This window comes from Gossypium hirsutum, chromosome D12, assembly GCF_007990345.1.
Source record: "Gossypium hirsutum isolate 1008001.06 chromosome D12, Gossypium_hirsutum_v2.1, whole genome shotgun sequence".
Taxonomy (NCBI): domain Eukaryota; kingdom Viridiplantae; phylum Streptophyta; class Magnoliopsida; order Malvales; family Malvaceae; genus Gossypium; species Gossypium hirsutum.
Window position 1 is genome coordinate 46,402,262 of NC_053448.1, and position 16,941 is coordinate 46,419,202.

A 16,941-nucleotide genomic window follows, 5' to 3' on the forward strand; every position below is an offset into this window, starting at 1 on the left:
GAAAATTCAGCAACAAAAGTTACAAAGTAGTGTTTTCCTCCTAACAATGTTTCTTGGAAGCCCCCCACACATTTGAGTGAAAATAATCCAAAATACCTTTCGTATCATAGATAATGATGCTAAACTTCACTCTCTTTTGCTTTTGTAGAACACAGTGCTTGCAAAATTCTAACTTGAAGCCTTTGGACCATTCAAAAATCCTTACTTTGCTAGAATTTGCAAGGATTTCTCACCAGCATGTCTCAACCACATATGTCACAACTTGGTCAAATCCAATTTGGGACAAAAGTTGAGGACAGTTGATTGGTGAAAGGTATTAATGATAAAAAATGACTATTTGGTTGTATGAAAGGAGTAGAGTTGTAGGGAACCAGGCAATGGTTAGGATTATAAGATAGATGAAATATATGACTAGATGGAGGGTTATCTGGAAGTATGTGATTAAAGGTGGGGTTACAAGGGGAAAGATTTGTGCATGGATTGGCTTTTGGTTTTAAGTAAAAGTTGTGTACAATAGTGGAGTTGTAGGTACACATATTTTCACGTGTGTGTGAGCTAGGCGTACAAGTAAGTAATGGAGCATTATACCTGTAAGATACCCTTGTAAAATTAGGATCAAACTTGAAGAAACATATGTCCACTAAATGTCTTAGTTTTCCACATAATTAACATTGTGAGCGGGAGCCTTGATGCCTGCAATAACCTCTTCCACCCCTAAAACTCTTACTATATGACACAACATGTCTATAGGATGGAGTATATGCAACTAGGGATGAACATTCGATTGAATCAAGTCAAATCAAATCGAGCAAAAAAATTTGAGTTAATCGAGTTGACGAGTCCTATTTTATCAAACTAACTCGATTGGAAATTTTTTAGAATTGAGTCGAGTGAAATAAAAGTCAAGTCGAGTCGAATCAAATCAAATCGAATCGAATCGTTCGAGTTAAATTAAAAAATTAAACATATCAAATTAAAATCTTGTTACATTATATCTAATTTTTGAAAACTTTTTCAAAGTAAAATAATAAAAAAATAAGATACTTTAGTATAACAAACTTGAATTTTTTAACTTATTTAATTTTAAAAATTATTATTTTAGAAAAAATTAAATTTCTTTATATATTTTTTAGATTTTTTTTAAATTTTTTATAATTTTAAAAAAATGAAATTTGAAATTTTTATAAATATTTTGAATTTTTGAAAATTATTTTGATTTTTTTTGTAATTTTTTGATTAAATGCTAAAGTTACATATTTTATGTAATTAAATTGGTTAATTTATGAGAATGCACCACTAACTTTGCCATATTTATTGAATTTTGTGCAGGAATGCAATTTGGGGGCTAAATAGAAGAAAAAGGGAACAATTGGGCCAAATTAAAGAAAGAAGCAAAGAAGGAGGGCCAAAGTAGAATTTTTCCTATTTTTAATTAGCTGAAAATTTGTTGATTTAGTGGGGGAGATTATTTTGGGATATTTTTGGTCATGGAATATTTTTTTTCCTTAATTTCCTATGACTAGTAGGTTCCTAATTTAGTAAATCCTCTAGTATAAATAGTGCTTGTATTGTTCATCATTTCATCAATGAATCAAAAAATATTTTAGCTTTTGTCTTTCAATTCTCTCCTTTCTCACGTAGCCTTTGTTATTTCTTAGCTTGTTTTCCTTCAATTTTCATTAGTTCCAGTAGCCTACCATCCATTTCACATTTATTTTCAACTTTTCACAAATTTATTTATTGTCTTTAGTTTCTTTAACTTTTAATTCCTAAAAACTTCCAGCTTTTACTACTTTCCATTTACAACACCTTTTTCAAATTCCCTTTTTCAATCACCCCCACACTTAATCACATCACCCATCTTTTCAACCTTTTCTACCTTATTTAATTTATCAAATACCAACATGTCCCAAACCTTAGCCAACTAAACCCATTTTCAGCTTTAGGCCGAAATTAGCCTCGTCAAAACCCGTAAGTTACGAACCCGAGCCATTTAACTCCTAAAATTCCAGTACTTATTGCTTCTCCGGATTAAGAGTATGATTTTGTCAGCTCATAAAGTCAGATCAACACTAAGTCAAAAAAGACGTCGTTTGATTTGGTGTGATTAGACGTACAGTTGGAATTCCGAAAAGAATGTTTCTAATCGGTTTTCTGTGAACACATTGGCGTGCCAAGTGGAGGCTGCTGTTTGGTTCCGTCAAGGGAAGTAGTAACCGGATTTAAATGCCCCACGCGGTTGAGGGCATTGGTTCGAGCTAGGCTCTTCTAGAACGCAAAGCTGCCGGAGTTCTAAATCACGAACGTTTCGTGGTTGTTCGGTCGGTAAGAGTTAGTTATTGGACGTTCCATAACTAATTTACACAAGGAAGAGTTGGTGTCCGAGGCGTCCTTGGTAGCTATAACTAGCTTATTGGAAAAGAGGAGTTCATCCAATTTCGAGGATCGGTTCAAAGACGAGGAAAATTCGTGTCTAAAGCTGAGCTCATTCTAATTAATTTTTCTTAATATTTATTTCACAGTTTTTATTATTCTATTTTCAACCTTTACTTTTGACGTTATTTTTCTGTTAATTTCAGGTTTTCAAATTTTTATCCCCCCGAACGTCTTGGGCACGACAACTGCCCCGACATAAATCTGGCCAAACGAGTGACAATTTACAGTAAACCAGTCTTTGAGGGATCGACCCTACTCCCTATACTGCATAATTTGCAAATTAAGGCGTAGGTTTATATTGGTGGATTCGACTCCCATCATTTTTGGTAAGAGAGAGACTAATTTGCTCATTTTCAAAATTGATAAGGATCAAAGGGGTATTTACACCAATCTGTTATTCAAATGATTTGAATTATTTGAATTGTAAAATTCAAATCAACTCAACTCGTACTCGAAACTCGAATTACTTATTCGAGTTGACTTGAATAATTTAATTCGATTAACTCGAAATTCTATTTCTTTTTTTGAGGTTTTGAAATTCAATCAAGTTTCGCTCACCCTATATGCAACAAGAGTAGACAGTGGCTAACCAGTCAACATTTTCCTAACCTAACTTTAATGAACTGTTATATAAGGTTAGAAATTAGCTTAAGAAACAATACTTTCTGTAATACCCCAAAATTTTTTTATAGTAAGATATTATCTTTGATATAATAAAATAAGGAAATAAAGCGACAAAAAGGGGAAATTTTGGAGTTATGTCAACATTGGGAAGTATATTATGACATATTAGTTCAAGAAAGGATTAAATCGCAAAAGTGAGAAAAGTTTTGTTGTCCAAGAGTAAATACTCAAAATTTGAGGGGTTAAAATGTAAATATGAAAAAGTTGAAGGACCAATGGTTTAAATATTTTAAGGGTGGAATGATCTAGAAACTAAGGAAAATGGATGGATTAGGACCAAATTGAAAAAGGTGAAGAATTTTGAGGGACTAAATCACAATTTTACCAAATTAAGTGATGACTCAAGGATGGAATTTTAAAAGATCATGAAGGGCAAAATGGTCAATTAGAAGAGAGAGAAATATAGAAGATAATGATATGTTGGAGATATTTTAGATTAATTAAATAAATAAATATTAGTTTATTAATATTTTAATTTAATTTTTAAATGATATTTTATTATTTTATTATTATTTTATTTAGTGTATATATATAAGAAAAGAAAGATGAAGAATCATTCAACCCACCATTTTTCCCATGCAGCAACGTGAGAAAAGAGAGAAAGAAAGAAAGTTTTGTTTTCTTTACAATTTGGTCCTTCCACCAAAAATTTACCATTTTCATCTAGAAATCAAAAGAATTTCCATATCCATCAAGAGAGAAAGATAACAAGAAGACTATGGGGAGCTATAATATCAAGTTGGATTCAAGAAATAGAAGCCAGAGGAGAGAGAAAATCAAGTTAAAGATTGAAATCAATATGACAAGGTAAGAACATCAAGATTTTAATATTTTTTTAAAGTTTGATATTATTGAAAAAGTATGGAAATGATGTTAATGTAAAGTTTTTGCATATATGGTCTTATGTTCTTGATATTTTAGTGAAGAAAAATTAAGAGAAAGTGATGAGAAATAGTGTAGAGAAAGAAACTAAGGGTGTTATAAACATGATAATAAATATCTTGCACTAAAACAGTTTTGGACAACAACAGTGGGCTAAATTTTAAAAATCACCATAAATTATGAAAATAAAATTAGAGTATGAAAAAAATATGGAATTAAATATTATTAAGTCTAGTTTCTCATAGAAGAAACGGTGTAAGTAATGGAATTGTAAATCATGAGATATAATAAATTTTGTGAGACAATGTCAGAATGAATTTGGATTCCCATGTTCTGACTTTGCAAAATCATAAAAAATTGAATAAAAATAATTAGAGGCTTAAATTTATATGTTTAAAATACTGAATGAGTATATTTTCAATAGAAACAAACGGGAACATCATTCAAATTCTGTACAAAGAGATAATTAATTTTTAGTAAATAGGGGTTGGAACTTTCAAATAGTGAAACAGGGGAAACTTTAATGAATAAACCGTACTTATTGGATAAACCAAAAATTTTAAAAATTTTATGATAAGAATATATGTGAGTCTAGCTTCAGATAAAATTTGCAGATCTCAATTCAGAGTTCTGTAGCTTAAGATATAATTAATTTAGTGACTATGACTCAAGTGAACAGCTTGTTATGAGTAAACAAGTAAATAGTGGTATTATGTATATATCAAGGATGTGGAATGGAGTGGAGGAGGAAAAAATATATATGTGAATATTCAGCTAATATGATTTTATTTTAAAATAGCTAATTTACATGTTTTAGTTTTAGGGACTAAATTGAATAAAAGTAAAATTTTAAGGGTAATTTTGTAAAAATATCAAAAATGACCAAATTGCATGAAATGAATTGTTTTGTTATTTAAATTAATAAATGGAATGAAATATTAATTTAGATCAAGATTGGGTGGAAATTCGAGGAAAATGGAAAATTACCAAAATGTCCCTAAATTTTGGTATTTCTACAATTTATCCCGGTAAGTTCGTGTAACTTGAATTATATTCTTAAATTCTTGAAATGTATGTTATTGATGTGAATATGATTTGAATGTTCATTGTATGAAAATTGATGAAACATTGATATATTTGATAAAAAGGGGAAGAAATTCGGGTTGAATGGAAGGAAAATTCGATGGATATCTGAAAAGGAATTGACGGTAAAAAGGATCTAGCCCAGACAGGTGATCCTATCCTGATATAGCCCTCCCGAAGAATATGTGGAAAATGGATTTAGCCCGGACGGGTAATCCGAATTAGGGTATGAATTTAGCCTGGACTGGTAATTCAGATCCAAGCTCATTAGAGTAATTGTCATTGCAGGGGATTTAGCCTGGACTGGTAATCCCGACAATACTCTATGAGTTTATATTACAGGGGATTTAGCCTGGACTAGTAATCCCGCTGTAAGGATGAGGTTCGCGGGAGTGTGCTCTCTGAAATGGAAATGTGCGCACATGAATATGAATTGACAGACCCGGATTTGTACACTAAAAGTGTACCTCTGAAAATCCATCGAAATTTCTGAGAAATTCAACGAGATAAATATGGAAAACAATAAGGGTAATAGAAAACATGGAATTGAATTTTTATTGGAAATATATTATCGGATTTAATACCCAGTTTGGATTGAACGCTGGATTGAGTACAATCGTTCTGTGCCAAAGGATGAATTGACGACAAATTACCCAAGTAAACTGAGGTTCAGCATTTGTTGCGGACTTTCATGTGTACTATCTGTTTAGCTCTTATGAGCTTAAGTTCAGCCTTCGGGCTTCTGAAAACGATGTACTCATATCCGTAAGTTGTTCTTCGAAAGGTAAAATATTGGGAGTTGTCTTGAATGGTAATATAATTATTTATATGATGCATTGAATTGGTAAGTATTTAAGTGAAAATATGCTACTGCTCATGAAAAAGTATTAAAGTTTAAATTAAGCAATTTTCTTATGAAATGACTTATCATGTGATCAGATCGGGAAAGGCTTTGGGTAAATGGACTAACTTGTGACCATGGTTGAATGATATGTTTATGACTTGTGTGACATGCATATGGAACAAGCGTGGAAAGTAAAGAAATGCAAACGAAAATAAAGAAATTATCAAGAGTTAAGGTTATATAAAATCCTACTAAGCTTGGGATAATAAGTTTAAGTGATACTGTGGATTTATTCACCTTGTAAGTTGATGAATATAGCTTCATGGGTATTGTGGTATCAATATTGGGTTATCATTGATATGTATAAATTTCATATTTTAAAAGAACTAATATGATTAAAGACTACACGAGCTTACTAAGCATTCATTGCTTACGTATTTATTTTTTTTATTTACCCTACAGTTTATTGGAAGCTCGATTGGGTTGGAAACTTGATTAGGTTGGAAACTTGTCGGAGATATATCACACTATCCATTGATTTTATCGGTAATTTTGGATGATTGGATTCTAGTTATAATGGCATGTATAAGTTAATTTAGCCAACGTTGGCTCATTAATATTTTGATTTTGGTTGGTTTCAAATATGAATGCTAGATGAAATGAAATGTCTGAAAATTAATTTGTAAATTTTGATAATGCTCCGTAACCCTGTTCCGGCGACGTATTCGGGTTAGGGGTGTTACACTTTCCTTTATTGTCTCAGCATCAAATGGTATAGTAGTAACCCCTTGAAGGTAATTACAACAATTTTATGGTCATACTCAAGTGGCACCCCATTTAAGGTTGTAATATGCTCACGCTCTTAAATCAACTCTCCACACCTTGCCAAGCTATCACAAATAGACTTGATATTTAAAAGAAATTCACACATAGTCAACTCTCCTTCCTTCTATGCATGGAATTGTTTTCCGAAAGTCATCAACTTAAAAGTAGTCTTGTTGTTGTAAAGCCTCACTAAAGTTTCCCAAATCGTACAAGCACATGCCCAAATAGATAAGACAAAACACCTGCACTCACAATAAACAGTTGTGAAGGAGTGAGCTGTGTTGTTGTTCAAATTCTTCTGAAGCAAGGTTAATAGTTTGCTTTCCTTCTACATCAATCACAAATCTGGAATGAGGAACTATTGAACCATTAACAAATTTCTACAACCTATTTCTTTAAGGTCAACAAAATTTGTTGTTGCCATAACGAGAAATTAGAATTAACATCAAATTGATTTTCTTGGTGGTAAACTTAGTACTTGAAGATTGGACATTTGCAGCAGTATCTAAACTATCTGGTTCACTTTTCTCGGTCAGTATCACAATAGCTACAATAATAATACACACAATCCAACATCACAAAATATTGTAGCAGCAATTAAGGAAGCCAAAGAATCATGAAACAACAATCGAACCAGATGATCAATAATCTTAACTTGTTTTGATTAGCACTAACCATCAATTAACTACAACTCAGTTAATATACTAACAGTTAGGGTGACGTGTATAATCAACTAACCAACTTTGATTGGTTTACTTTCTCTGATGATGAGTAGCTTAAGACTTAAGTTCTTATGTTCTTTTTTCTTTTAATCGTAAAAGCTTTACATATCAATGTTTGCTTTTGTGTCTGTTACTGCACTTTCTTATAAATTTGCAATTACAAATAGTAAGAACACCAAAATGAAACTGTAGAGAATTTCTTTGAGGTTGTAGTTAGAAACAGAGTTGAAGTGTTATGATGAGTTGATTTAATGTGAAAGAATGTAGGGTAAGAATTAACATCATTTTTATATAATTTAAACTCTTAACATTAAGAAAGAACTCTAGTTTTCGGTTTGCTCTCCACCTTTGTTATCTTTTTACAGAAGTTGCACCAGCAAGAGGAGATTAGAAGACTGTCTGTGACACGGTATTCAACAGTTAATTAATGATGGCAAACACCTAACTGATAACATTTCTCTAGGACTCATTAACCCTGCACAATACACTTATTAGTAAAAGACTCTTCAAGATGCTGTACGGTGGGTAGTTTCTCAGAGCAACCAGCTGATGTTAACATCTGATGCTCCGCCATGGAATCCGCCGCTGGAAACATAGGGAGCTCCACCAGCTTTTCTGCCCTCCTACTCCCCCTCTCCTCGATGGCTCTTAAAAATACTTGAAGAGCATCTCTCATCCAATCATACCGGCAAAATTTATACGCTTCTTCTGGGGAGAGCTGTAAAGCACATGAAACAGTTTCAGTCGAAGTCATCAAATTGGTAGAAGCAAAATTAAGCTCAAGTGGTGAAAAATCGAAAGGACACAAATTCGTGGTTAAAAAAAATGTTAAACCTTAGGTTTTTTATTACTGACCCATTGCCTCTTGTAACTTGTCTGTTCTGCCCAAGAGTCAAGTTCTTCAGTCACCTCCAAGGCAAACATATAACCTCTACAACCACCTTCCCTGTTGCAGCAGTTTTGTCTACTCTTGCTTCTAAACTCCCAGACTCCCAGTGGATCCTCCTGGATAACGTAAAAATGACACCATTGTTATATATGAAAACGCAGCTTTATGTAAGAAATGCCGGTCCATGTAGCAATGATTTTGTGCAGTGAAGTACGATGAGTAATACAGACATGTAAGCGACGGAATTTAAACCTCATCCAAATTTCTGCTTCATCAAATGAGGACGTGTTTAAAAGATTAAAGGATCAAAGCAACCCAATGTTCGCTTAGAAATATGGAAAGCAGGAACTACAGCTGGTGAGACATGTTTATTTGAAAAGGGGAGTTTCCATAAAGATACGTATTAGCATGAGTGGCGCATACACATGCAACAGCCCATTCTCATCGAACTTGCAAAAGATGAAAAACACCTGCAGCTTCAGCATAACAATTTTAACAGCAACAATCCACCACCGTGTACTTGCCTCAAGTCCCTTTTTTTTCTTTTCTTTCTTTTTTTGGCGTAACCATAATCAATGATTTCATCATGCCGTAGGGCATATAAACCTGTTAAGTAAAACCTTCGTATATATAAATGTTTCCATCCATTCATAAGTACATCGTGATTTTCATCAATTGCCAATATTGATCCACTATAATTGAAACGAGTCAAATGCTTTTGAAGAACTCATCTCAAAATAATGTATCAACCAAAACCGAGACCAGCTAGCACTGCTCAAAGATATTTAGCATCATGAATCAAGGAAACAGATAAGGTACTGAGCACACTCGAACAAATTAAATTCCTTTTTTGTGGCCCGAGTATTTCCTCATTTCATACTAGGTATGTAAGCCAATAGCTAATGACAATTTAGAAAAGACTGTTTATGACTGTCAACAACATGAACTATGCAGGTTAATTTAATAACACTGATAATTAAAAGGAGAGTAAGTCAGATAACTCTGGTATCCAGAATCTGTAAGAAGAGATAGTGATGCCTATGCCAAGAAGGGATATCGAAACCTACATCAAGTATTCCTTTCACTCCGGCTTCCTCCAGGGCCTCCCGACATGCTGCTTCATGAACCGTCTCATCATTTTCCCATCCACCCTAACAATGACACTAGGTTGTTATCACAATTTCATACAGTATACAGTTTACGTATAAATACATCAGACTAAACAGTTTGGCATATAATGAGGAAATGGAGTGGGAAGATAAGTATCTACCTTAGGGAACACAAGATCATCACGGTTTGGTGTGGAAATCATAAGAACATTTATCCTGCTCGTCACACTGCTGTTACTATCCTCGACATCCTTCTGCAGTCTGTATGGAATGCACCTAAGTTTTTGCACCATAAACACCAAATATGAGTTAAGAAGGCCGCACAGAAACAAAACAGTTTTGCAGTCATTTACATTTTACTCCACTTGTAAAGATTCCGGTAAGTTGATCTCATCATGATACTTTGCACTACCACTAACTTATTAATTAATAACTAAGCGTGCTTGTGTTCCGTTAGGTAAAAAGCAAAAGTGAAATGGAATACTAGCAGCTCACTTGAAAAAGAAATTATCAAGTGATCAACGCCTCTAATTTATGCCAAGAAAACTATCTTCTAAGTGTCCATTCGTCATATGCTATAAGCACATAATAGATGTAGAGTAACATAGCAGAAAGAGGCAGAGAAGTTAACAAAGTAATTTCAGCATTTAAATAGATTCATGTGCTTGTTAACCCTATAAATCTTAAGTTTTGTCACCCATACTACTCCCTCAAAAACAAAAATTATGCCTTAATTTTATCGTTTTTGTTTAAAAACATGACCACTTCTAGATGTACCCTTCTTTTCTTTTCTTTTTTTAGTATTTTAACTTTTCCGTCCTTAGAGAAAAAATGGATGTGGCGCAATTAAATATGATGACAATAACAGGGGAACATAGAGAGTCAAGGCAATGGCCCATCTCTGTTTTATTGTTTATCAGTCTATTGTCATAAAAAGTAAAATCACTATCAACAATTTGGCACTTCTTGTCGTTATTTTACTCTCTTCTGTTTCGAATAGAGCAGCAGTAAGTAAGGCAGTAAGATAAGGATGGATGCTAACCACTCATTTTTTAACACCTCTAACGAAGAAAATAGGCACCCTATTCATCTAAAACGATGTGCGCTACATTAAATATCACGACCACCAAAAAGATATCCACAATCACATTATTTGAGCGTTAGCAGAACTGACATAAGAATTTTCATGAGGCAGCAACAAGGAAGAAGGTCAAAATTAGAAAGCAGTGAATCAACTTGAGATATACCCAGCAACAAGTCTGAGATGATCCTGGTACCGTTGTCTGTGTCTCCCCTTTCGTGCTGGTAAAAACGACATGATCTACTATCTGCAACACCCCAAAAACGTTAAGAAGAAAGATAACTAAGTTAAACAAACGAGTAGAAAATGCATGAGAAAAGTGATTTACATGGATTGGTGCTAGGGTGATGAAGAGCTGCATTCAGTAAGAGAAAAGCAGAAAAATCCTGACCCTTTTAAGTGAAAGCAACAAGGTTGGTTTTGGGTTGCAGAAGAAAGCAGTGAGAAAGCATATAAAGAAGGAGCGAAATAGTTGTCATGCTCCGAGACTTTAATAGGAAAGATGAGGAAGCAAGCAAGTCAATATCGGCAACAATGGTGTTTTTATAAATCAACAGGAAAGAGAGAGAGAGAGAGAGAGAGCTGTGACCAAATCAACAACGTAACAACCGGCCTCAAAAGTAACCCAGCGTAGTAATATTAAAAATACTTGGTACTGCGGCTGTATTCAAAACTGTGACTTTTCCGGGATGAATAGGATAGAACCATGAAGCTTCTTCATGAACTTCACCTTTCGCCAAAAGAACAAACAAAAAGATAAAGGAAAGAAAAAGTTGTTGGTTTGAGATTTTTCTGCAATGTTTTCCAACTTGCTTCTTCTTTCGTACTCTTGGTTTATATAATAATGGTGAGCTGATAGGGCCATTTCGGCCGTGTATTTTAGAACGAACACGTCATCCAAGGTCCCGTCTGACTCATCCCAGGACCTAAGCAATCCTCATATGCACTGCTTGGTTTGTGATATTGTATTATTAAAAGCTGATCTGATAAATGTGAAACTTCAGTATACTTACATCAAATTGATTGGAGAATAATAGGCAAATGAAGAAAGGCCAAAGGAAACAACGAAAAGCTTGCCATCAACAAGCGTCTTCAAAACTTGTCCTTTTATAATATCACCAAAAACAGTAGTTAGCCATTTTTTGTCTTATAATTTATATATGCATTTAGACTTTTGAATTAAATATTTGCTTAAAAGTAACAAAGTTTTAACAACTGTTCTAGTCTAATCAGAAGAAAGGATGCGATGAAATTGTGATTTTCTATCCCTTTCCAATAGAAGACCCTCATATTCAGCATTTTTAGTTATGATTTATCATTCTCTTATAGTCTTATTGGGAAGGGATAGTGATGATGTAAAATCACAGTTTTATACAATCTCTTCTCGTCTAATTATATTTAGTTTCTTAATTCTTTCGTCTACTCGTCCGTTGATAATGTATTTTAAGGATTTAAATTTATAAATTATATTAGTAAAAATTAAAATTAATAACGTTAAGAAAAAATAAATTTAGAACTTCTTTTACTTCTTCATTGTACTTATGTTCTTTTAGCAAATTATTATTTCAATTTTTTTTAATACAATATAAGGGGTAAGAGATGAGATAACACGGTTCAAATTTGTGACAAACAACTATTTGACAAGAGTTTTAGTCACCACTCTATTTAAGTTAAGACTACTCTGAATTTTGAAATTCTAACACGTGACAATAATGGTGTTGTTATGAAAGTTTTAAATTTTTTTAAAAATCTAAAATATAAAATAATTAAAAATTCTCAAAAATATATATGTAGAAATGCAAAAGAATTATAAAATTAAAAAAAAAATTAAATCCAAAACTACTTTTACCAGATTTCTCATCAGCTTTACCAATTTTCTCCTTAAAATTCTTTTATTCGTTTCAATGTTTACAATAAACTAGTTCCCTACCCATTTGTAATTTTATATATGATATTTTTTTTTTGAAACAAAGTTATATATGATAATTATTTGATATATGAACGGTACAAAATTTTAACTCCACAAACGGATTGAGATTTTATTTTGTATATTTAAAAAATTAAAAATAAAATAAATAAGACATATGATAAAATTTCAAACCCCCAACAGATCATAAAAATCTTCACTGCCTATTTATCTAATAATTACCCCATATATGTTAATAAATCTTATAAAAATTATAATAAATAAATGTAAAATTTATTAAACGTGATAAATGGGTTGATTATACTTTATAAAATATGAGTTTTTGGCACACTCTATGATAGAAAAGACATAAAATATAGTTTTTTAATGAATGTGAATAAAATGATTATAGGTTAAAAATAAAGAAAATTAATTCATTGATATTTATAAGAAATTTGACCATCGAAAATGTTTTGACACACTCTCTAAAGTTTTTTATTGAAAACAAAATAAACGAAATAGTTTGCGATTGGCATGATTTATTCATTTAGAAGACTAACTATATTTATTTTTGTGTGCGCGCGAGGTTAATTGTGTGTATTTATTAAATTTTTTATACAAAAATTTTAACATTAGGAACCTCATATGATGGCTTAATGGTTAAAGGTGTTCATCACACCAGATGTGGTCTGGGTTCGAGCCGTACTAGTCGTGTTTGTTGTTTGGGCTTTGCTCTGTTATTATAATTCACCAAAAAGAAAATCAACAATATTAGGTAACAAAAGAATAATTTAGATATCACTTATTGTGTCCAAAAACAAGTTTATATACCAACTAGGGATATGAATTTCTAGGTTAAGCTTTTTTTAATTGACTAATTGAGGTATAAATTTGAAAAAAAATAATTTAGATATCAATTTATGGGTTAAGCATATTATAAGTTTAAAGTCTTAGAATAATACAAAGTATTTTAATTATTATTGGATAGTTACATGTTTTACCATAATACATATTTATATAATTATAATAATTAAATATCAAAATGAATTCCAATAAAACAATGTTGAAATAATAAGATTATCTATATGATTTATAAAATATTATGTGTTAAAAAAAGTACTTATACTATTCAATTAACATATAAATATAATATTTATATTTAAAAATAATTAATTTTATATGTAATTTAAAAAAAAGCATGGTAATATTTAATAACATTAAAGAAACATTTAAAATAAAATTTAAAGTAAATAATTAAAATACCCTTTTTACAATAATTAAAAATCAAAGGGAATAATATAGCAATTTAAAAGGTGAGTTTTTCTTAATTGTTTATTGAATGTACAAAATGGTAATAATTAGTATTTAGTGTACCTATAAAATTGTTTAAAAAATTGTAAATAAATTTTAGTAATTAATAATAATGATATTATTATTCTTTAATTTTGCGGATTTGTATTCTGAATTTTTAGTGACAAAAAAGAGATTAACATTAATTTTAAGAAAACTAGTACTAAATAATGACAATTTTGGTTATTATAAGGAATTTAAAAAAATTGATCCCAAAATGGAAATTAATATGATTCTAAAATAGTATTCTTAATCAATGTCACTGCACTAACATTGGATGTTATACTAAACGTAAGAAATGAGTAACATATATAATATAACCACAATACTGTTTTTATATAAATTTGGCATTGACAAATTACATTAAACTAATATATATAATGTTTCATAGTGCTAACTCAAATAAGGAATTAACAGTTATAAATATAAGGCTATTTTACAATTTAACTTACCCATCTAAAATTCAAACCTTAAACCTTTTTTCCTTTCTTTTATATAATGATGTCAGCTTTCAAACTAGCTACCTTCTCTTTCTTTCTTCTTCTCATTCATTCTACGTCTTTCGTTCCACTTTACAGATCTATTTTATGGATATCTTTGTTATCTTCATAAGTTGTGATGGACAGATGACGGTGTCTGTCACCACTAAAACTCCATCAACTACCAACAGTTACTCTTTGAAAGTGGGTGGCTCTTCGCCGGCTTCTTAATTTATTTCTATTTTGAGAGTATTTTAGAATAATAAATGGTTTCACGAGTAGGTTTGGACCCGTGTTATCTTAAGTTTTATATGTTTTTTTTGTTTGTTTTCTATTGTTTAATAAGTTTTCACTTTTAGAAGTTTCGTCTACTCTTATGGCACATTTTTTAGTCTTACTTATGCATGTTTGTCAACGCGTCATAATATTCTATTGATATTGAGGCTGAAGCTTTGTTGTGTTTGTGGACCTTGTCCTTCACTACCTATTATTTTTTCCCCTTAAATTATATGGTCTCATTCATGAAATGAATTAATAATTTTTCCTTTAAAAAATATAATGGTATTTGTAGGAATTAATATGATAAATAAATTGATGATTTAATTTAAATATTTTAATTAGAATATAATTTAGTTATGGAGATTATTATTATTATTATTATTATATCCAATATGTTATTCGTGTAATTGAATATTATAACTAAAATTGGTTTAATTCGTGTAACTGATCATTGTATATTGTAATTTTTAAATTAATAATTGTTAGTTATTATAGCATATAATTTTATTTAATTATTACATGATATATAAAGTTTTCTTGAACAATATCATTATAAATTTTGATCATATCTGTTATTTTGAATACAATGTCTAGAACTACCCCTAGTTCCTCCCCAACTCATAAATAAGAAGATTATGCTTCCTGCATTAGCAATATGATATATAAAAATTCTTGAGTCCAAATAAATTAAAGTTGAATACACTTTTAGCATAATACTTTTTTAATTGATAAAAAATTCAAAATTAAAAAAAATTCTTAATTTTATTTTTACTGTTTTCCAGTATAGAAAAACATCATAAATGCTTGAGAATACAAATACAAATAATTGTTAATACAAATCATAATAATTAAAATAAAGATTTGTGTAACACCCCAAGCCCGGCCTAGACGTTATGGCCGAATCTGGCAATGTCACATGGTAGTGTTTTTCAAAAAGTGAGTTGTCGTCAAAAACCTTATTTCTTTATCGCTTCTTTACACTCTCTTATGCTTAATTCTAAGACGTGTCGATCCATTTCATATTCAAAAGTTATTCTCTTTCAAAACATTATTAATTTTCAAAACGTCACTTATTGCGGAAGCTTTTTAAAACAGTTTGCATATTTGTGCGTATTTTGTTAAAACGTTTGATTCATTTTGAAAACTCGATCATCCCTACTACTAGCAGTTGTAAGTCAAAACAATAGAAACCCCAAATTAAAAGTAAAAATCCAAAGAGGCCATTATTACAGCAAAATACTCCCAAAATAAAATTGAAATCATAAATAAGTACTAAGTCGAATTAAATAGATCGTTTGGCCACCGCTGAATCTTCCGTCGCACCGATCCGCCTATGTCTGGGGATTACCTGTACAGTCAAATCAGAATGGCGAGTTTACGAAAACTCAGTGTGTAATCCCATATAAAGCAAATAGGCAGGAAGCAATCACAGTCTGGGCCTAATCCCTTCCCAGTATCATAGACAATATCAGTTTGGGTTTTAGCCCATCTTAGCACAAAAGCAATCATATGTTTGGACATTGGCCCATTACAGTAACAATAATCAGTACAGTAACAGATTATACAGTATACAGGTCCTACCCAGCCAGCCTCTACACTCTATCTCCGTCCAACCCTACACTTCAGTGGGGATATAATCAACCCACACACATCCCTACACTCCAAATAGTACCGAATGCGACACTAGACAATAGTTGCAGCTGAGCTGCTAGTAAGTTAGGCTCAAGGCCTTTCAGTACACTTCCTCCAATCAATATTAGTCCCAAACCCAATATAATGCATCATACAGTCATGTCATGGTATCATGTATAAACAGTATAGAGTATATAGCATGCTCAAAGTACAAACATACATATCTATCTCATATAGACATATAACAGTCGTTTAGTCATTTCAGTCAATTAGGGGTCTAGGTAAACTTACCGACCTTTCAGTAGGTTCACAGTCGACTTGGGCGACCTGTGCAACCTTAGCAGTCAAACAATGAAAATGGTTCCACAGGCCCATATTTTATGTTCATGTGAGGCCCACACACTCGTGTAGCCCGTACGGCCCGAAATGGCCTTTGTCGTGTGGATCACACGGCCTGGCCTAATATTCCCACACACCCGTGTGGGGCCCACGCGCCCATGTGGCCCACACAGCCCAATTCGGCCCGGCCTATGAATTGCACATGACCAGCCTTGACGATCACACGCCCATGCTCGATCACACAGCCTACCACACGACGGCCGCACGCCCGTGTGGCATCGACAAACACATTTTTTGGCTTTTTGCCAATTCCCGCTTTTAGTGTTATGTTTACACACCTGGGTCGTTCTCGATGCTTAAGCACTTCCTAACCTTCTGCAACCTGCAAATAGCGTACCCAA

General features: G+C 32.1%; 1 protein-coding gene across 2 annotated transcripts; it reads right to left on the minus strand.

The window, feature by feature from the left end:
- Positions 1-7,740: 7,740 nt before the first annotated feature.
- LOC107946186 (nudix hydrolase 13, mitochondrial) lies at positions 7,741-11,635 on the minus strand. Of its 2 annotated transcripts, none has more exons than XM_016880415.2 (6): positions 10,884-11,635; positions 10,722-10,802; positions 9,636-9,750; positions 9,433-9,516; positions 8,332-8,481; positions 7,741-8,194 (listed from the first exon to the last, which is right to left on the minus strand). In XM_016880415.2, exons 2-6 carry the CDS (start codon positions 10,790-10,792, stop codon positions 7,946-7,948), a joined length of 669 nt encoding a protein of 222 aa, XP_016735904.1. In that variant the 5' UTR covers positions 10,793-10,802; positions 10,884-11,635; the 3' UTR covers positions 7,741-7,945. The 2 variants fall into 2 exon arrangements, with proteins under 2 accessions (XP_016735904.1, XP_016735903.1); XM_016880414.2 differs by having other exon boundaries at positions 8,311-8,481; positions 10,884-11,495.
- Between the last annotated feature and the right edge of the window lie 5,306 nt (positions 11,636-16,941).